The 22,381-nt window shown below is 42.9% G+C and overlaps 1 protein-coding gene across 1 annotated transcript in view; it reads right to left on the reverse strand.

Annotated features, from left to right (window-relative positions):
* LOC310867804 (RNA-binding Raly-like protein) overlaps positions 1-22,381 on the reverse strand; it is a gene marked incomplete at both ends in the record, with an annotated part of 101,425 nt that overhangs the window by 13,689 nt on the left and 65,355 nt on the right. The window contains 3 exons of the mRNA XM_083777940.1: positions 5,461-5,642; positions 8,995-9,042; positions 10,306-10,381. Coding sequence (XP_083634066.1) covers positions 5,461-5,642; positions 8,995-9,042; positions 10,306-10,381 — 306 coding nt within the window. The remainder of the gene's footprint in view (positions 1-5,460; positions 5,643-8,994; positions 9,043-10,305; positions 10,382-22,381) is intronic.

Genomic DNA, 22,381 nt, shown 5'->3' on the forward strand with positions numbered 1-22,381 from the left:
ATACAAATCAGATCCCCTTCCAACCAACCAATAATGGGGTGCAGAGTGCAGGCCCGGAGTGGAACTCCAAATCCAAATCACACTTTGGGGGCCCTTGGGGGACATTTTGGGGGCCTTTGCAGCAATTTCACATGAGAAATGTACCATCTGATGTTATATATATTATTAACTTCTTCCCTCCATTAACATAAGACACACAATGTATAGTTGTGCTGCAGCAACACTGCCTCAATTGAATTGAAATTGACTGTGGCTGGCCTGGCCTGAGCTTTTTTTTTTTTTTGCCTAGGGTCCGCAGAGAGGTGGTCCGCGGTCCGGTCGTGGACCGTGGTCCGCCAGTTGAGTACCCCTGTGCTATGTTATTTGCTTTTGCTTTTTCATTCTGTCATAGAATGACCACACCTGGAGATGAAATGTAAATGCTATTGCATTATATTTTCACTTAAATGCGTTCATTATCTGAAGGTTAAAAAGCATTTATCTTATTTCAATTGACTTTTCATATTTGCCATTTCATTTGAATTGTGGCAATATTGTGAAAATAGCCAATCTACAAGCTCGTTGTGAACTTGTAGATCGGCTATTTTCACAATTGTTGATTTAATAATCTGGCCAACCAGTTTTTTATAGCATGCTTTGCTGATTTTGAATGTTTTGATGCAGTAATGGTATTTTTTCTTTTAGAGCCTTTGAGGTATTATAAAAGTCTTAAAAGTCCTTAAATTGTCACTGACAGTGAAGTGACACCGCCAAATCATGTGGGGACCCACATGTTGAGAACGAATTATTTATTGGGACATCGTAGGGTGACCAGATCCAAACTGTTCATTTGAGGGACAGAAGTATCACATGTGTGGGACGGGGACCCCGTCCCACTTATCCCACACAAGCCATACTGGAGTACCGGGTTAGCAACTTATTACATGAGTTGCTATTAATAGCCTTGATGTCATATTCGACCATAGGCCCAATATTGGCTATCATAAAAATCATGCTATATTTTTATGCTATTTTAATATGCTTAAAACACTTGCAGGGAGAGACAATGAGAGAGCAGAAGGCCAACTATTATGGGACTAACTAGCATTTGAACATTAATGCAATTGCCTGCCAGTCACAATGTGGGACAGGGTCTCAATTTGTGGGACGCCTGAAAAGTCTTGGAAATAAGGGACTGTCCCACGCAAAGAGGGACATCTGGTCACCCTAGGACAGAGCCGAAGAGTTTGATCAATCCTCAAGCGCCCCCCCCCCCCCCCTGCACGCAAATCTGCGAGAAATGCCACGATTGCACTGTAGTGTAGTTGGAAATCGTCATTTTACTGTCTACAATTTTTGGGGCAAGAGAGAGAAGAGAACAGCGCGCGCCGACACACACACACACACACACACACACACACACACACACACTGACACAATACAGATTCTGACAGGACTCTCGCATGAAGTCTAATCATCGCATGCTTTGTCATAATTTGCGTGACGGCGGCGGCGATTCGCGAAGCATGGTTAAAATAAACAGATCTACAAGCTTACATCGTGTACCATACGGTACATACCATTCCGTGTCGACAGCTTGTACATCTGTTATGCTGCGCTGCGCAAACAATAAAAGTGACTGGTTATTTAATTAGCTCTCTTCTGTTTAAATGTACTAATATTAAAATGTATGGTTATATATACTATTATATTGGGCTCAATAACCATGGAAACTAAAGGGATGGAGGGTAGAGGAATGGAGTTAATCAATGATAATATTTTATTTGTGGATATTAATTATATATTTCCCCTCAAATATCTTAGTTTTACCAACATTGTTAATGTGAAATAGTTTAAAATATGCTTATTTATTTAAATTGTGATAATTGCTATAGCTATTGGATGGTCTGATGGTACCAGACAGACAGGGGACATAAAGACGAAATGATGCCCAGGTAGAAGGCTTCATGACTGGGGTTGACTGGGCGGAGTGACTGGTCTTGACATGGCGGATCGTCAGACTCTGCCAAAACGGAACAGTTACCCTTTAAAAAAACACCTCCATTCAGTTTCATTGTAACTGAGATTTTCGATCATAATTCATCATTTTTTAATACCGTATTTAGCTATAACGAGCGCAAACGTTCGATGCTAATTGACAATGCTAGTATGCTACTACCATAGAGAGCGCAGGGAAACAATGGCCGCTACTCTCAGGCAAGAGGCGATTAGACCCCATACCTCCCAGAGAAATCCCATAGCCTGGCTCGGCCAATGATTGAACGACTCATTAGAATACAAGTTGGATTTAGAATACAAGTTGGAATGATGGACAGGGGCCGAGGCCAATCCGCTGCGGGGGAGCCCCGGGGCCAGCCAATCACGGGACGGGGCGTCTACCTAGTCAACTTAGAAATCTCCCTCCCCTAGCTCCCGCTCCAGCCAGCGGGGTGGGTTCTGAGTGGAGAGTAAACAAACCCCACTCCTTCTGGCGTGCAATTAAAACGTGCAATTAAAACGAAACTATTAAACCGTGTCATAAAATGGACACAAGAAGACAATAAACTCATTATTTCAATTGTTAATCATCAACTGAAATGTCATATCGTGACAGAATGAGGCGGATAGCCTTTCCGAAAATCTACCCCACAATTTGGAACGTGCACATGCACAGTGCAGTTTGTCATTTCAACTCCTTCTGAGCTGGCTTTGGGCAGCTTTGCTTATTGTCCTTTGATGATAAGAAACTGTGGAGCCATTTCTAATTTTATCAGTGGCTGCAGGCTCTCTTCTTTTGTGCTATCAGCCGCATGAGCTGCAGAGGTCTAATCCACAGCATCAGTGGCATCAGCACCAGATAGCCAGATAGTTCTGGCTATAAATATCTTACTTTAGCTTTGGAGAATCTAATTTGGGGATATCAAGATGACCACAGGTAGGGTCAGTGGTCTGTAGAGACGGACATGGACAAAAGACGAGTCTGATACTGATGCAATTTCAGCACTTATATTGCTTGTAAACACACTTTTCCGCAGGAACATTAGAGAAACCTTAAGACCAAGAGACAAAGTATTTTGGAGTATTTCATGGTGTTTTCAATGGTCTGCATTATATTAAGGGCCTTGTAAACGTGAAGCGAGGAACGCAGGCGTTGTTGCCTGGATCAACACAGGTCTCCTCCAGGTCTGTTGAAGAGGGGCGCAACAACGCAAGCTAGCTAAACAGAATCCAGGTCTGGTGAGTCGCGGGGGGAGTGTGCACGTAACGAGCACGCGCGCAAAACAAATGCACGGGACCGCACTCACGTAAATACGCTTGCGTTGTCGCACCGCGACTTCTCCGAGCAAAAACGCAGGTCTCATTGAAAATAAACTATAGCCGCGTTTTATCGCTCCCCCTTTGCAAGGCCCTTAATGCATCAAGGGACGTTGTGGACTGCTACCCTGAACTTTTAGTGTTAGCATTATGTTATGCTTTAGATATTGAAAAATAGCAGATCTACAAGCTTGTAGGTCTGCTATTTTTGAAAAATCGAACAACTGACATAGAAACATAGCTTTTTCAGAAAACTGTCAGGATGTAGAAGACATTTTTTGAATCTGATCTCAGGTCAGAATGGGTTAAGTAAGTAAGTAAGTAAATCGTAGAGGCTTGTTGTCTGTATCAACCGATAACACGGGTGTCTGTCCCCGTTAAGTGAGGTGACCAACGCTCCGGTAGTGAGGTGACCACAGGAGCTGAAATAACGTTGAGTGGTGGTGAGTAAAAACAGAGAGGGGGGGCGACAAATCCAGACTATGAATGAACCTTTACATTGCTCTAGACCACTGGGAGATGGATTGCTGAGGTGGAACTACCATCAGCTTGCCTATACCGCACGACTTGCCGCACCCAAGCCGTGACACTCAGACGCTGAGTTGGCGGTGCCCGGGATCGAACACATGACATTGCGGTCCAAAGGCGAGAGCTCCACCGACTGAGCTCATGGGTACATAACAGTCATAAACTACCCATGTGCTCCGAATAGAACGGTGAAAGTTGGACCATGTAACCATATTTTGCTATCTCATCCATCTAAGCCAAAATCAATACATAAAGCAATCTTTCACAATTCTGGCTCGAGCAAAATGACTAAAAACAGCATTGCCTTCCCAGACATGGGAGAGAAGTCATTGATTCTGTCCAAACACAGGCTGTGTGTGTTTCCCCCCCCCCTCCAGTGAGTCTCCAGTGAGACCAGAGTAAGCGGTTCCCCCTGACTGGACCTCAACAATCTGCGGGGCGAGATAAAAGCTATTCTAAAAACATACAGCAAACAAACAAACAGTGGTGGATGAAATACTCAAAAAAAATTACTTGAGTAAAAAGTATCAATACCACATAATCTTACTTACTCGTACTAGTAAAAGTCTGGTATTAAAAATGTACCTGAGGAAAAGTATTGGTCATAAGAATATTTTAAAGACGGTGCGGGTGCAAAACCCAGATGGGTCCTACTCATGGGCGTGGCTGAGGAGTGACCGGATTATGCTTGATTATGATTATGTTACAATCTGGCTGGTGTTGTGTGGCTCTATATTTGATCAATATTAAACATATCATTTTAGAAAACTGCTGAATCATGTCATCCCATAGTTTGGCACAAGGTTGTACTAAAGCTTGAATGCTCAAATTTTAAATGACCTGCATACCGGAGAAGAGATGAGAGAATAGATTTAACATTTTTAGATGTGGAGAGGAGAAGAGTTTGAGGAGAGGAGAGGAGAGGAGAGGGGGTAATAAAACAGTGTTGATTTTGACAGAAACTTTTTATTTAGTTTAGCCATAGTCTTTTGAATCATTCATTCAGTTTTAAAATTGTAATCATCTGAATTTTTTTGGCAGGCCTTGATGGCGTAGTATTGGCTGATTTTATAGCCAATGTGCAAGCTCACAACATGTGAAGTGATTGGTCATCAATCACCCAACACCGCTGAAGTGCCCTTGAGCAAGGCACTGAATCCCCAACTGCTCCAGTGGAGCTGCTTAGTGGCCAACAGTATAAGACTGTGGTTGTACTGGTCAGCTCCCTGGTTTTAATGTGTGTGTCTGTCTGTGTGTTTCTATGTGCAGGGCGTTGCTGAAAATGAGCACTTGTGCTCAGCTACTACCCTGGGTAAATAAAGGGTATACGTTGTGTGATACGCTTTGAGCTTGTAGATCTGCCATGCATTTTCAGAGCGCAACACTCGAGCACAACCAAACATAAAATTAAATTTCTTTTAGTTCTGCCGGCAGTGCTGGATATCTTCTAGTCCCTACTAGCTAACATTTTAGTCTAGTTTTTATGTGTTGACGAAATTGTCTTAGTTTTCGTCATCATAGCTTAGTTCTCATTTAGTTTTCCTCTGTGGAAAAACGTCGACAAATGTTTTTTTGTCATAGTTTTCATTGACAAAATGAACACTATAATAAAAAGAAAAGAAAAGAAAGCAGACGTACGTTTGGGGCCAGAAGAGGAAGAGCAGTTTGGGGGTCTGGAGGATGACGAGGAGGAGGAAGAGGACGTCTTGAGCGGGAAGGACGTCTTCCCACGGCGTAAGGAGGGAGCTAGGACCCTGGAGCGCTTCAGAGGGACCACCGCCCTGGGAGGCGGAGCAACCCTGCCGTGGTAGTCAAACAACCTGCAGAACAATGTTGCGGTGAATAGCCTTAACCTATTCTGACCTGAGATCAGATTCATACGAGGTTTCCGCTGGACAACACACTGGTCTGACGAACCCATTCTGACCTGAGATCAGATTCTAAAAATGTCAGTCGTTCTTCGATTTTTCAAAAATGGCAGACCTACAAGCTCGTATCGCGCCACTCGGTGGCGCGATATGAGCTTGTAGATCTGCTATTTTTCAATAGCTAAAGCACGACATGATGCACCAAAATGGGTGCCCGGTCAGAATGGGTTAAAAAGGGATATTTCACTTTCAAACATGTTTTGGCTCATTTTATCGTCTACTCAGGCTTCTGTGAACAAACACCCCAGGCAGTTTTTAAGTTGCTTGATTCAGCAATTTATATATTTGATATTCAATTTAGCAGCACAAAAGAATCTCTAAAAGTGCCTTATAGGGATGTTCCGTGAGTGCTGTTTTTTTCTTTTAATTTATTGGCATGGGACGCTGCAGAGCAGGCAGCACAACGTAAGCGCTTTGGTGTCAAGCTTGTTTTGGGTCTGAGAGGCTAAATGTCATCAAATGGTGGTCCGTGGCTCACATGTTGAATAAAAAATGGACCTTGATATGAAAAGGGTTGAAAACCACCGAATTAATGCAAAAAAAAAAAAAAAAAGGTGTCAGGCCAAGTCTGTATACATGCAATTTGTGAACTTCGTGAATTTGTGAGCCCCCACACTGTGTTCCAATGCTGAATGTATTATTAAAGATGGAGTGCCGTGTTTTTTGTATTTTTTCCAATGTTTATGAGGTGACAGTACTTCATTCGACCCCTTGGTGTAAAAAAAAGAAAAGGTGTCAGGCCAAGTCTGTATATGCAATTTGTGAAACTGTGTGAAATGAGCCCCCACACTGTGTTCCATGAACAATTATAATAATAATATGTAGAAGTATGAAGTTTTGGTAGCCATACAGCCATCCAGTTGAAGACATTGCAGATTGACATAAAGTAGAGACGTCCCGATACTGTATCGGTATCGGAATAGTATCAGTATCGGCCCATATTTGTCATATGGGGTCATATAGGTATCGGTGAATATATCAGTCTAACCACCGATCCCACACAGGGGTAAGGGGTTGACACTATGGCAGGTAAATAAAATGTTGGGGCATGTGGAGTTGCTATAAACACAACATGAGGTATATAGCTAGATAGCTATAAACACAACACGAGATCACAACACTGGTATCGGAATTCGGTATCGGCTAACACAGAAATTGTGGTATCAGGATCGGATCGGAAACGGAAAAAGTGTATCGGGGCATCCCTAACCAAAAGACGGCCATAGCCTGACATACTGTACATAAATGAATACATCTAAAAAAAAGCCCAAAATACCAGACATCAGAGGGTTAACCTTTGGAACATGTTGGACATGGCATGTCATGATTCCATAGATCAGTGGTTTTCAACCATTTTCATATCAAGGTCCATTATTTATTCTGCATAATGAGCCACGGACCACCATTTGATGAGATGATAGCCTCCCAGAATATTTGAATATTTTGTTGTCCACAAGTCCATGCTGTATTGATGTGGTACCATGGGAGAGTTAGCAGGCAAACATTGATCAAAATAACAATTCTTGTACATTCTCTAATTGTGTAGACTTCTAGTAAATTAAGTAATAAATTATTGTTAAACATTTCAACTCTTGGGAGCGTAAAATGAAAGTAAATGGACCCATAATGGCCTCAGGTTGACATAGAAACAGTCCCTATATATTTCACAGCATAGAACCTGTTATCTGATTATAATATATCTCAAAACCACCAAAGTAGCCAATAGATCAGCTATCTTCAAAAACGTATTGGAAAAAAGGAATCTCCTTTGTTTCTCCATAGGGACAATCAACTGATTGGCTTCAGAATGCGACAAAAACTACAATAATAATAATAATCATGAATTCAAGTCTCCATGGGGTATTGGAGTATTTGATAGAAAAAAGTCAATTTAGAGGTGAACTACCCCTTACAATATTGTAACAAACATTTCTTTTTTGAGAACCACTGGCGCACAGGTGAGAGACTCTTGTGTATTGCTGCCAAAGGTCTTCCTCCTCAAACTGAAACTACTGAAGCAAAACACACAAGCCGCAGAGCCAGTGCCACTATCAGTATTGTATTGGTACTGTACTGCATTTCTCTCCACAAACACTATAACTGAAGCATCATTATACACAATACATCCAATACATTATGGGTTCCATGATTCCATCTGTATAGTTTCCACGAGTAAACGTCCTATTCATTTTCTCCACTGGGAATTGTATCAGGTCCTAACAATAATGTAGACTTATACCACAATGCTCCTTATAAAATATAAGGCTTATTATGTTCCTGTAGATCTTTGATCTCAGATGTCTGTATCCATATATTTTAACCCATTAAACTGCACACATGTAACTTTCTTCTTTAAACTGGCATTTTTGTATTATCGGCATTTTTACGTTTTTAATACCTAAAGAACAGGAAACAAAGAAAATAAAAAGACCATTGCGGCATCAAATGTAATAGCATTATGAAAATAGCCACTTGTAGATCTGCTATTTTCACAACATTTATCTGTGAGTAAAAGATAAATGTAATGCTGCTGGGCGGGTCCCCAGTTCAAATATGATTGTTTGTTTGTTGATTGTTTGTGTCACGAAAAGGTTGACAACCAGTATAAACATCCCTCCTGGGCATTGTTCACAAAAAGAGGCGTGGAGTGGCAACGGGAGACGTGTTAAATGTCAAAATACTTCAATCACGCTCCGAGAGTGTTTGACATTTCGAAAAATGTCTCGCCTGATAAATGCGTTGATCACTGACTGCCTAAATAAATGAGGGGAAACACGAGCGCCTTTCATCATTTGTCTGAGAGCATTGCCTCTGCCTGCCTCTTCAGTTCCATTTGCATCTATTTTAAGTCTGTTTCGAGGTGGCCAAATCAATTGGGGGATTCGAATGGTATCAAGCGAGCAGTAGAATGCATATCAAACATTAATTGTTTTGACAATACAAAGAATGATTCAACCACAGAGATCTGTCTGTCTCGTGGATTAAAAGCAAAAAAGTATATGAAAAGAGCCTCTCCCTCGCCACGCACGCACACACGCACACACACACACTAGCGCAGTTTCCCAAACAATGAACACAATATGTAAAATATTGACATTTTAGTAACATTGTTCCTGCTGTTCTACTACCAACCAGGTGACAAAATCACAGAGTGAGGCTTTAATCTTTTTGCATTCTCTCTCTCTCTCTCTCTCTCTACATTGAAAGTCGACATTAAACAGTAAAATATGATATGAATACATACCGGCTGTAGAAGTCGTCTCTGTAATACTCGTAATCAAATTCGTAGCCGCTATAAAGAAGAACAATGACAGAGAGAGATGAGTGAGAAAACAATGTTGCACATTAAGCTATTAACCTGGGGACCCCCCAGGGACCCCCTGGGGACCCCCCAGGGACCCCCTGGGGACCACCCGAAATACCCCAGTTTGGGAAGCACTGCAGTAGACAGTCAGCCTGGGCACACTTGAACTTCCATGCGCGGCCAAAGAAAGGTGTGTTTTGTGTTTTTAGACAGCTGGTGGATGGAAATGAAGCTCCACCCACACGGCAGAATGCCGCTGGCGCAAGCTTTTCCGGGAATCTGGCGGACGCGGCAATCAGCTGTCTAAAAACTCTTTATTATGCAAAACTCAGCTTCTTCTTCCATGCATGGAAGTGTGCAGACAGTGGAGTGCAATTACTGTGCATGCAAATGTGCTCCTACAGGGTAAGGGAAATATGCAAGGCCTTCTGCTACGTTAGACCATGGCAAAAATTAACAAACGATCGGTTCCAGCGAGTAAGGATTATGTAAATCTGTCCCGGCCTTCTGTCACATTAGACCAGGGAAAACAAACTTAACTTTGAAATGAGTATGAGGCTACAGGGTCACACTTAATGAAGCTTACACAACAATGTTTCCCCTGAGCATTAAAATGACCCCAGACATGTTTGCTGTCGTGTGCTGAAAAGAGGGGATATTTTATGCAGGGCTATTCTTTTATGTGCAGGTTAAACAATTAAGCCATCAAATTGTGCTATACATGAACTGAAGAGAAATGAACGTGTCAGTACTTAAATATGGAGTGCCACAATTGTTGTATTTTTCCAGTTTTTCATGCGTTTATGAGGTGACAGTATTTGTTTATGTGCAATGGTGTATTAACTTTGTATTTAGGGTTTCTTCCTGGAGGCTGAACCCGGCTTGACAGTCAAACGGGCCAATGAAATAAACAGTAATATAGTGACATCACACTATCAGCCCCTCCCCTAACCCCTCCCCTTTTATCATACAACCACAGCTGTGGGTGCGGCTTCAGTTCAGGTGGATCACCACCCACCAGGCAAAACTAGGCATACTTAATGAACTGGTGGGCGTGCCCACAAAAAAACAACATTTTAACAAATACTGTACACTTTTTTGAAAAAAATATACCTCCTTATATAACAATAAGACCTGATGAACATGTTTTAGGGTAGGAAAAAATCGCGGCACTCCATCTTTAAGTGATTATGACATTAATATAAAGCCAAACTTCTACATTTGGTAAAACAGGACGAGCTCCTACTGTACCTGTACACAGCTGAGAGGGGTCGTTTGTTCCCCGGCTTGGGCCTGTACGGCTTGGGCTCGCCCGCCATGTTTATGTCTGGAACGAACACACACACACACACACACACACACACACACACACACCTCTTTAGGATTCATAATAATTTCCTAATGGTCCGGTTCCTTTAACAAGTCAGACAGAGTAACACCACTCCTCAAGAAACCAACCCTTGACCCCTCAGATGTCAAGAACTACAGACCGGTATCACTCCTTTCATTTATTTCTAAAACCATTGAACGTGTTGTCTCCAACCAGCTCTCTCTCCATCTCTCACAAAACAACCTGCTGGATCCCAACCAGTCCGGATTCAAGAAGGCCCACTCCACAGAAACTGCCCTGCTGGCAGTCACAGAAGCACTACATGCTGCCCAAGCTGCTTCCCACTCTGCAGTACCTATCGGCAGCATTTGTCACAGTCAACCACCAGCTGCTCCTAGACACCCTAGCGGATCTAGGCATCGGTGGAACGGCACTAAAGTGGTTCTCCTCCTACCTCACCGACCGGACCTACCAGGTTTCCTGGAAAGGTCTGTTATCATCCCCCCGAACCCTCCAAACTGGGGTCCCACAGGGATCTGTACTTGGTCCCCTCCTTTTCTCACTGTACACTAAATCCCTTGGCACTATCATCTCTGCTCACAATATATCCTATCACTGCTACGCCGATGACACACAACTGTTTCTATCCTTCCCCCCCTCTGCCACTCAGGTGGAAGAGCGCATCACCGCATGCCTGGCTGACATCTCACAGTGGATGTCCTCCAACCACCTCAAGCTGAACCCAGACAAGACTGAGCTTCTCTTCTTCCCAGCTAAGTCCTGCCCTATGCGGGAGCTAACTATTTCCGTAGACAACGCCCTGGTAACGTCTGTCCCAACAGCCAGGAATCTTGGTGTTGTCCTGGACAGTCAGCTCTCGTTCAAAACTCACATCACAGCTGTCACTCTATAACATACGACGAATTAGACCGTTCCTCACCCAGGAATCAGCCCAGCTCCTAATCCAGACAACAGTCTTGTCAAAACTCGACTATTGTAACTCCCTCCTTACTGGCCTACCAGCATGTGCACTTAAGCATCTCCAGCTGATCCAAAATGCCGCAGCTCGCTTGGTCTTCAACCAGCCAAATTTCTCACATGTCTCCCCCCTGCTCGGCTCCCTCCACTGGCTCCCGGTCACTGCCCGCACAGAATACAAAACTCTGATGCTGGCATTCAAAGCATCCAAAGGTATGGCTCCCCCATATCTTGCAAGTATGATTGAACCCTACAAACCCCCCCGCGCACTCAGATCAGCCAACGCAGGGAAGCTGGAAGTACCCTCACTAAAAACGCAGGGACAACGCTCCACACGTCCCAAACTCTTCTCCCTTCTGGCTCCAAAACTGTGGAATGCACTTCCCGTTGCAGTCAGAACTGCAGCATCACTCCCAATCTTCCGCTGTAGTCTGAAAACCCACCTTTTCAGACTCCATCATGTCCCATAGCACTCACCCTACCCCCTTAGATAGCATTTCTGTAGACTTGGATAGCATTTGATACAGACTTATAGCATGTTATGTAGACAGCACTATAATTGCATTGTATGTAGTCATAGCACGCCATAGTACATAATGTATAGCATAGTAGTATATATGTATAGTTTATATGTATAGTTTCATTATATAGATATTCCACTGTTACTTTCTTAGCTTACGCATGTTTCATGATAAATGCTTTTATGTGATGTATTCCCATGCTTTTTGTTCTTGCTTAATGTAAGTCGCTCTGGATTAAGAGCGTCTGCTAAATGCCTAAATGGTAAATTGTAAATTGATTCCTGTAGGGCGTTCCAAATGGACTCTTACTAGGGATGGAGCCCAAAAATCGGGTCCATTATGAACCCGGTATCATTTTGAAGCATTTCAGAAACGATCCGAGTAACAAACCGTTCTCTCACTGTGAAAGAGAAGGAGGCAGACCGGAGCGCACGCGTGCGTGCGTATGTATGTGCGTGCGTATGTGCGTGCGTGTGTCAAGAGCTCAAGTCAAGTCAGAGATCAAGTCATAGGAACAGACAGCAGATGGTAACTTAATTGCAAGAACTCGTTTTTCTTCCATTCATGGAACAGAGCAGGCATTGTTGGAGAGGAGAAGGTGTCTGAAGGTGACAGCGCTTTCCACATCCTTGACATTAAACTAATCCATTAGTTCATCAAATAAAACTATATTTGTATAGCACATTTATAAGGTCGAACCAAAACTCTAGTGGGTGAAAATATACATGCAAGGCGTCAAGGGGGGGGTAACAAAATGGGAACAAACCTTGTTGGACGCAGTTTTGAATAAAACACATCTCTGTCTCTCTTTGGTAGTATTCTATTGTCATATCTCCTTTCAGGCCGTTGTGCAATTGCCAACTTAACACTTAAAAGTCCATGTACTTTGATCAAATAGCAAAACTGAAGAAGAAGTGTAATTAAAGTCGTAGTAGCGTTTAATGTACTGCCAGTGTCAAAGGTCATATTCAATAGAACGTGTCAAAGTCTCCAAGATAAACACAACCCTGTCCTCCGTAGCTGCAAGCCACTCTTGATAAGGTCATGAGCAAAACATCAAGTGTACTTTTTCTGGTGAATTTCCCTGACGGGGCTGTTTGCTCATGAGTCGGTGTCCCTCAGAAATTAATGTCACGTCTAAGCAGATGAGTTCGCTTCAATAATTGATGTGGTCACACTTGGTTCCTCACATGAAGCAACAGCCAAACCCAGGTGTGAAACCTGAAATTCTGGCAGATCCATCCCCGTAACCAAGCATAGCCTACGTATAAGCCCTAAGCTGTTCTACAGTATTATACTACCGACGTATGCTCTGGAATGCTACTTCAATGCATCACGGCCCGATAATGTCGACATGCATGCAAATGTGTGTGCACGCGTCGCCCGGATCTTAAAGATCACAACACGTTGTGCTGCTTGTCGACTGGCTAATTTCAGGATGCAAACGAAACAAGTGTAAAACTAGAAAAAGCCCTTCTGGGCACAGGTCTCCACCAGGATAGGAATGTAGGACATTGCAGCTTGCCTTCATCTGGTGGTTGGATAAAAGGCAACAAAAGTAAACTAGAGAGACTGTGTACCAATTTGCGCGATGTTTGGACAAAATCTGTAGGTGTACTGTGCAAAAACTTGTTTTGCACAAAGCGGCCTCCTGGTGGCGCTATAACAGGCCGTTCTGGAAATTTTGGGGCAGAGGTTCATCGTTGGCATCCAGGGAGTGTGTGTGCAAAATTTGGCATCGACCGGGTTAACGGTGCCGGAGATTAGCTGCTCATGGACACACGGACGTACGGACGGACACACGGACGGAGTGCAAAACATACTCTCCCCCCATGCCTTCGGCCTGGTGGAGACAATCAGGCATTTCGACTCCATTATTGTCGAAGTGTCCTTGAGAAAGACACTGAACCCCTAATTGCTCCTGATGTGCTGCTTGCATGGTTTCCGCTGCCATCAGTGTATGAATGTGTGTGAATGGGGGAATGTAATGCATAATCTCTGTAAAGCGCCTTGGATAAAAGGCGCTATATAATTGCACCATTTACCTTTTTATGCTGTAGGTATGATCAAGCAGGGCGTTAATTTATGGACAGAAAAAAAAAGACAGAAAAACGTTAAAATACAGAAATAATTGGTTTGGCCCGACAGCAACGATATAAATCAAAACCGTGAAATGAAGAAAACCAGATGGCACAAGATTGGATTTTTATTCAGACAATTTCAGATAATCAAAAGTCTCGCCTGAATAAAAACCCAGACTACCTGAATGAAAATCTTTTTGACAGACAGGTACGCTAAAACATAAATAAATGTTTTCTAAATCATGACAATTTTCTGAAAGATTTGAGGCACATTTTAACGATTAAAAAAAAAAAAAGTTCATAGCGCGCCACTCGCGCTTGTACATAGATCTGCTATTTTTCAATAGCTAAATTATAACAAAACACCAAAAGGGGTTCCCGCCCAAAATGGCTTAATGGGAGCTCAGTGGAGCGAAGATCTCTGCCAGGTGGTGCAGTAAAGTCAAACTCACCCTCCCACTCTCTTGCTCTAACTAGCTCTAGTTTTAACAAGCCTTAACAAGTCTTTCATTTGATTGTGTAGTCAGTTCAGTTATAGTAGAGTAATTGTTACCACTGTGGCCAGACAACTATTCCACAATCTCTGAATTCTATATAGAGACTGGAACTACAAAAAACAGAGCAAATAAGCTGGCATTTCAGTTCACGAAAATATATGTTTAGAAATCATCTAAGCAACAAGCTGCTTAGATGATTTGTATTTACTGGTAAATTAGGATAAATGTGCGCGACTGTAAAGACGAAACGGAAGTGAGGAGGAGACTTCACTTCCGCTATATATATTTTACTCATGATAGAACTTCCGTTGCTCCAGACAGGGGCGTAACTACCGGGACACAGACAACGCTACTGCGTGGGGGCCCAGAGGCCGCCCACCCGTGCCGTCTGTAAAATAAAACACATACAGAGATACAATGACAGTTGAGTTGAACAAAGTTTGGCAGAGCCTGGTGACGGCTGCTGCAAGCACACACACAGCCATCATACCATATGCATAGGCACACATGTGCCCAACCTCCAACAGGTTGCTGTCGTCGGGGGCACTCGCTGATCAGCCTGCGTCGGGGCCCACTGACATCTATTTAGGCGTCTGGCTCCAGACTGTATGATGGAAGCATTTGGAAATTGCGAGAGGCAACAGTCTGGCAACGCGAGACTAATCTAACATCAAAATGCATGAATGAAGTATTAGGCACTAATAAGTCACCGTAATGGTCATAATATAATACATATTAAATGTGAGGTGTTGTGAGCTTGTAGATCGACTATCGAACATTTTGTCTGTGGAAACAAGTGAAACTAAATGTAATGCCTACAATAAATTGTAAGTGCTTGATTATTTAGGGTAGGGTGTCCACAGTTCAAATAGTGAAATTATGATTATTTTGCAGGGTCGCAGGCAACTTCTCTTGATGAGTTGTTCTCACATTTTTATTCAATAGGATGATGATGATGATCAGAGACTTAATTCAATTCCTGGCCAGCCGCCCCGGCTGGCCAGGGGGAGGCAGTTTAGAGGCCAGGATGGAGGGGAAAGGAACTGGTTGGAATAACGTGTTCCTTCTACGCGCTACGTCCAACCAGGGAAAACTCCCCCCTGTCAGGTGTAAAGGAGCAACTTGGACACAACTTGGAGGGTGTGTACTGTGTAGAGCCCAGGATCACATTAGATAATTGACACAGTGGCGAAAAATGGGTTACAAAATCGTGGGATAAAATGTTTTCTTGCGCTACGTCCTACTGGGTAAACTCCCCCCTGAGTGTCCGGTGATAAGAAGCGTCCTGATCACTGTTCACTGACTCCTCATGCATTGAAGGAAGCATGAGCTCAGTTCGGGGCTCTCCCCATGGAAAATGGGTTATGAAATTGCGTGACAAAAGGTGTGGAAAGAAAAAGAAAAGAAAAAAAGATTGCAGTAAATGTGAAAGTCCCGGTGAATAAAGTAAAGTATACAGTAGGGATGCCACAAAGTGACCATTTGCCCAATCGAATAATCTACAGCTCTGGCGATTAATAATCGATTAATTATCCCCCATTATGCACATGCCATGGTCACATAACCATTATATGTTGAGTGCATGCTTTGATGGTTACAGTTTTATAATCAGTTTTGATGAGTAAACCTTTCTGGAGATCTTCTCAGTGCCATTCAGGATGGAAAATGAAATCCATTTGGATTTTGGGAGAAGTAGTTTCATAAGGGGCTGGTATGAAGTGCTTGATATAAAGAGACAGTTCACTAGTCTACACTCTACTCTACACCTGCCTTCATTTCATCTGATTGTCTGTCTGGCAGGCACTTAACAAGCGATCGTTAACTGTGTCTGAGAGGGGCAGAGAAGAGTGGCTTTGCTCAACTTGATTTATACTTATATTCTCCACTCTGATGAAGGTACATGTTCGATATCTTTTTTCTTTTTTAGATTATGAAATATTAAAATCGATTTCGGAGACTGCAACTATTAATCGGAAAATCGATTATTCGGTGGCATCCCTATTATACAGATCCTCTGGAAACAAATAAATCTTGACACCTCGACACCTTGAGCGCATCAGGGTATTCTGACGGCTGAAGGATTCTCATTTCAAAACCATGTCTTCTCAGAATACAAGAACAGAAAGGAAGGAGAAGTCTTCCTTTGATGTGATGGAGGACAACTCCAAACATATCAAAGCACGTCACAATCTTGACAATGTGGTTTTGTAGCTTTGCTTGACTGCAGCTTGACAACATCTACAGTATACGTGGTGAAAAACACATACCTGAAATAGCTTAGAGATAGGTATCGGGCCAAACCATCCAATCGCTTTATACCAATATAAATCTACAAGGTAACTAGTAACTTAACTTTTCAAATAATTGTAGCGGAGTAAAAGTAAAAGTACAATATTTGTACTGGTGTACAAATAAAAGTACACCAGTGGTGTGTATGTGTCGTTGTCAATTTCTCGGCTGTTTGTCATGCATGTCTGTGCCGTGCGCAGTGATCTGTCATGATGAGTGCAGAGTGGAGTGGGAGCTCTCCATGGTGCTTAAATCACTGCTGCAGGCTGTGGTGCTGCTTGTGCCAGTAATGATAAAGAAGAGAAGGCTATACTGGTAGTACAAAAGAAGATAATATATGGATGGTGCAACATGAATTTATGCATGACAAGTCAGTTAGCCTTGCTTGATATTTTGTCCTTGCTGTGATGCAGCCAGCCATGGCAGAAAAAAAGGCACCATGGGTGAAATGGTTTTGTCAGTATATTCTTTGAGCATAGAGGCAATCAAGCAGACCAAAGCCTACATATGTTCCGTGTTGGCATCATAAGAGAGTGATCTCGTGTTTATTTTAGCTTTAGTCCATTTGTGATGCTTGGTAGGGGGTGGCAAGTCTGAGCTGAAAGCTTTCCATTCAAAGGGGCTCTCTCCCTGGAACACTGACTGCATCCCAAATGAGTGCTAGTTTTAGTCCTATTTTAGTCACTTAGTAGTCAAAGTCGACTAAATATCCCACTCTTTGTCTTTTCGACTATTTTAGTCTTAGTCAACAAAAGTAACACTGTACAGTGGTATAACAACTACATTGGGGAGAAAAAGGGGGTGAAAAATAATTGGCTTCTCTAAAACTAACAAAGGCATACAAGACGACACACTCACTAGCTCTCTGATTGTTCGTCCTCACATCGCGAAAGAATACAAAGCTGGTCGTAATAATGAAAACTAAACCGTAGACAAATAACGAAGGGCGGCGTTCTTGACAGTAGAGGTTGGATAAATGATGGTGGCGGGGGTGGGGGGGTGCAGGGGAACAGGACGGTGGGGGGAAAGTTAAACGGAGAGATACTACATATCAAAGGCAAATACTGTACTTTCACTCATTTCAATCATTTGAAAACTTTAGTTAGTAGTTACTTTGTAGATTTTTTATATTATTATAAAACATACATTACCCAATGTGCATAATGCACAATGAGCACTCTCGGTCTTCGGTACCTTAAGTACATTTTGATGCCAATCATTTTGGTAAATTTTGTCAATTTTGAATTCCTGACTTTTTCTTCCTGAAGAAGATCCTAGTGATCAAAACTGAATACTCTTAAGAATCCAGTGGAGCCGAGTAACGTTAATACCAGTGTTGCGGACTCTAATCTTTCCTCCTGACTTTTACTTACTTTGAGTACATTTTGATGCCAATAATTTTGTACTTTTACTCAAGTCAATTTTGCATTCCTGACTTTTTCTTCCTGAAGATCAAAGATCAAAGATCAAAACTGAACACTCTTACGAAACCAGTGGCGCCGACTCAGCCGAGTATAACGTTAATACCAGAGTTGCGGACTCTATTCTTTCCTCCTGACTTTTACTTATACTTTAACAGATTATTTCTACTTTGCAGTATTGCCTATACTTTTACCGAAGTATAACAAATGTGAGTACCTTTTTTCCCCACCATGCACTGGGGAGCATGAGTCATCATTTACAGCCAGAGCAGACGGACCGGCCAAACAGTGAGATGAGATCCACGGCTCCCTGGGGAAGCCCCGACCGGCCCGGCGTTTTATTGGACTCATTTGTTCCCATAGAATCCTGTCTCGCTCAGGTGGCCTCGCTCGCGCTTTAACCCTGTGGCGCTCTGCCACGCTTCCACTATCTTCATTGCCCCTTGCTTGCATTCGCTCTGTCAATGTACTATTTCATGCACGCATACGACGCACGCACACGCATACACAACTTGTACACTGTATCAGACCTCTACGTATCTAATCTCTCTCTAATGCCATGCACGCTTCCCCCCCCCCCCCCCCATCTCTCTCTTCCCACAGAGAGGAAGCTCATTAGGAGGCGTTTCACTGACGAGCATCACCTGTGGGAGCATTCTACTTGACATGATGTAACAGCGGTGAAACGCCTACATCCTTTCATTAGTGGCTGATGAATAATAACGGATCAACAACTCAATAACTTCAAACATAGATCGAGGGCCAGCCTATAGCCTCGGTCCAGGCTCCTCTGCGAAGAGAAAATCCTTCGGCCTAAGGCAGAGAGTGTATCGGCAGAAGGGTCAGGCCGGGTCAGATGTATGTATTTGTTATACCTTATCGGACTTGTGAATGAATAATAAAAAGGTGAGGAGAGATGAAGTTAGCACACCGGTCTTGAGCTCAAAACTTATATTTTATGAAGACACCTTTGGGTCTTCGTCAGTCATTCCTGTCGAAGACCCGAAGGGGATGAAACGTTCTTTCTCTTCATAAAATAAAAGTTTGGAGCTCAAAACTTCATCTCCTCTCACCTGTACGTATTTTTGTAGATGCTTTCCTGCTGGATCCTATTTCTCATTATATAATGTAGGCCCTGGTTTAGAAGGGGAATCACTGTGTGGAGTTTGCATGTTCTCCCCGTGTCCCCTAGGGTAGGTAGGTACCCTCACAAAAAACATGCCGTAATCCTGGTCTCTAAACTGCCTCCCCCTGGCCAGCCGGGGCGCCTGATGGAAAATCGTGGGATAAAAATCCCTATGGGTCCTTGAGTGGAATGAAGAATTAGTCGTAATGCTGCAGTATCAGAATCAGTTTAACCAATTAAGTCTATAAACTATGTATATTTGAGTAAAGTAGCCGATCTCCAAGGCCACAACATGCCACGTTGTGAGCTTTTGATCAGCTGTCTTCAAAAACATCTTGGAAAAAAAATATGTCTCCATAGGGAACCACTGCTGGTCATCAACTGATTGGCTTAGGAATGCAACAAAAACTAAAATAACAATTAGGAAAAAAAAGTCAATTTGGGGGTTATACCCCTTAAAACATTGTAACAACAACAAATGGCCCTGGCACAAACTATTTTCACACGGTGGTCCACAGACAAATACATCATTTATGGAGAACCACTGGCGCACAGGTGAGAGACTCTTGTGTATTGCTGCCAAAGGTCTTCCTCCTCAAACTGAAACTACTGAAGCAAAACACACGCATTCTCTCTCTCTCTCTCTCTCTAGACAATCACAAGATCAGCCGCGCGTGTGTGTGTGTGCGTGCGTCAGTGATGAAAGAACAATGTCTACTTTGTCTAGACTCATAACACTGCCTCACATATACGTTAATAATTATGTTACTGTTAATTAGTAAGTTGTAATCAGTCTTCTTAGTAGACTAAACTGACCAGACACACAGACAGAACACACAGCTACTGATTGACACACTATTGTTGACCTTTCAGTAATATGGAGCCGTCTCGCTCAGAGCATTTAGCCTATACTGTCGGAAACAGAACTCAACTAGGGAAGAAGTGACAATTAAAATATGAGAGCGGCTGTTGCCCATCATCCCCGACATCGTAATTAATTGAACAAAGTTAACTAATTATGCAAATTGACTGTCAGTGGGAGTATCACCAGACGCGTGGGTGAAAAGGGAAGAGATCTGAAGGAGGATCAGTGAAACTCGCTGGAGATTCGTGGAATTCTGGATCAGTCAGCAATCGATGAGGCAAATAGGTGTCGAGACAATATATTCTAGGTGGTAATGGTTATGCTTACCAGCTCAGTGGCCTTGTGGTTAGAGTGTCCGCCCTGAGACTGGGAGGTCGGGGTTCGATCCCCGGCCAGGTCATACCAAAGACTCTAAAAATGGGACCCAGTGCCTCTCTGCTTGACACTCAGCATCAAGGGTTGGTTTGGGGGTAAGTCCCTGCGACATACTAGCGTCATGTCCAGGGGGTGTACTTGTACATCAAGCTGCCTCACGCTACAGAAACAGGAGATAGGCTCCTGCCCTATGGGCCTCATGGCTCGGCAAGGCTACTTAATGGTTATGCTTAGGTCAGGGGTTTTCAAACCTGAGTAGAAAAAAATCGTGCCATTTTATCATGATTATTAGTGAGGACCTATTATATGAAGATAGGTTGAAAAGTGGTGAAGTGGTCCTTTAAGTTCCCACTATTCATTATTCATTATATGCTCTTACAAGCTACCAAATATCACATATAAGTATCATATATAATACATTGTAAAATATAAAGTTTAGACATAAGCAACGATTATAACTTCCACGGTACGGTACGGTTCCATGTACTGTACATGCACTGATAGTACTATTCTTGCACTTATAACAGATACCAGCTGCTATGCTCATTACTATTTCTATTTTTCTCTTTCTGGAAACAATCAGGAAAACAAACAAAAAACTAAACTCACACAGTTTTACACCTGTAAATCTGTGATAAGGATTATCTTATAATTAAGATAAGGACATTGAAGTGAAGCAGTGAAATTTCAAAATAAAATAAATTATTATTCTAAACAAGAAGCAATGGCGAGGAATCTGGTCTGAACTGGAAGCAGCGGGGCCATGCAGTACTTTGATATCGGCTCCAGGCTGAGAGACGTGAAGCTGTGCGTTGGCCTAAAGGGAGGTGGGGCGGAGGTCTTAACAAATGCAATGGTGTTTAGTCACCAACCAACCAGCAAGAATCACGATCTGTCAACAAGAACACCAGCTGCTGAGAGAATTTTAAAAGCCACAGGTATGCCTTTTCATCTTCAACAATTTATTCACCATGTATCCACACACCCGATGCCAATTTAAGGCCATTTCATTTTCAACAGCTGCAGTAAAGCAGCCTTGGTTTTGCCGTTACTACTTCTCGTCAACAGAAAGGCAAGGCTGTAGCTTTTATTATTTTGTTTTTCGTCAGTGGAAAAAGGTCATAGCGCGCCACCGAGTGGCACGCTACAAGCTTGTAGGTCTGCTGGGGCAGCGGTGGCCGAACGGTTTGCGGAGCGGTCTTGATACCGGAAGGTCGCCAGTTCGCATCCCCGGACCGGCACGTGAAAATTACCACCGCTGAAGTGCCCTTGGACAAGGCATTGAACCCCTACCATGAAATGTTCTATGAGCAGGGTGTGGCTGTAAACAATTCCTTGGCTTAGTCCACTTCCCTGCAGGGTAAACAAAGAACTTTGCTTTGCTTTGCTATTGTTCACGAAAAATCGTGAACATGTGGCGCAAATCTTTGAATATATATTCTTTCACAGCGAACGTTTTAATTCAAACCTTTGCTTCTGCTGGTCCCTGGAACAACATATTTTCAGATGGGGGTCGGTGGCCAATTACATATCATTTTTGGGGTCCTTGACATGAAATATTGAGCACCACTGATACAGAAAAATGTGGTATTTCAGAAAACTGTCAGGATTTAGAAGACATTTTTTAAATTTCGACGTCAGGCCTAAATGGGTTAAAACACCATTATAAATTATAATGGTGTTTTAACACAATAAACACTATTGGAGCAAAGCCTGTGTGCGGACCACTTCTTCACTGTATGCATCTACCTTTGTCCAGCACCAGCCAGGAAGTGGATGTGCGCAAGCCACATGCTTTTTAAACTCGACAAACATTCTTTGTCATAGTCTTAGTCGACAAAATC

This window comes from Protomyctophum parallelum, assembly GCF_964188405.1.
Source record: "Protomyctophum parallelum genome assembly, chromosome: 12".
In the NCBI taxonomy this organism is placed as follows: domain Eukaryota; kingdom Metazoa; phylum Chordata; class Actinopteri; order Myctophiformes; family Myctophidae; genus Protomyctophum; species Protomyctophum parallelum.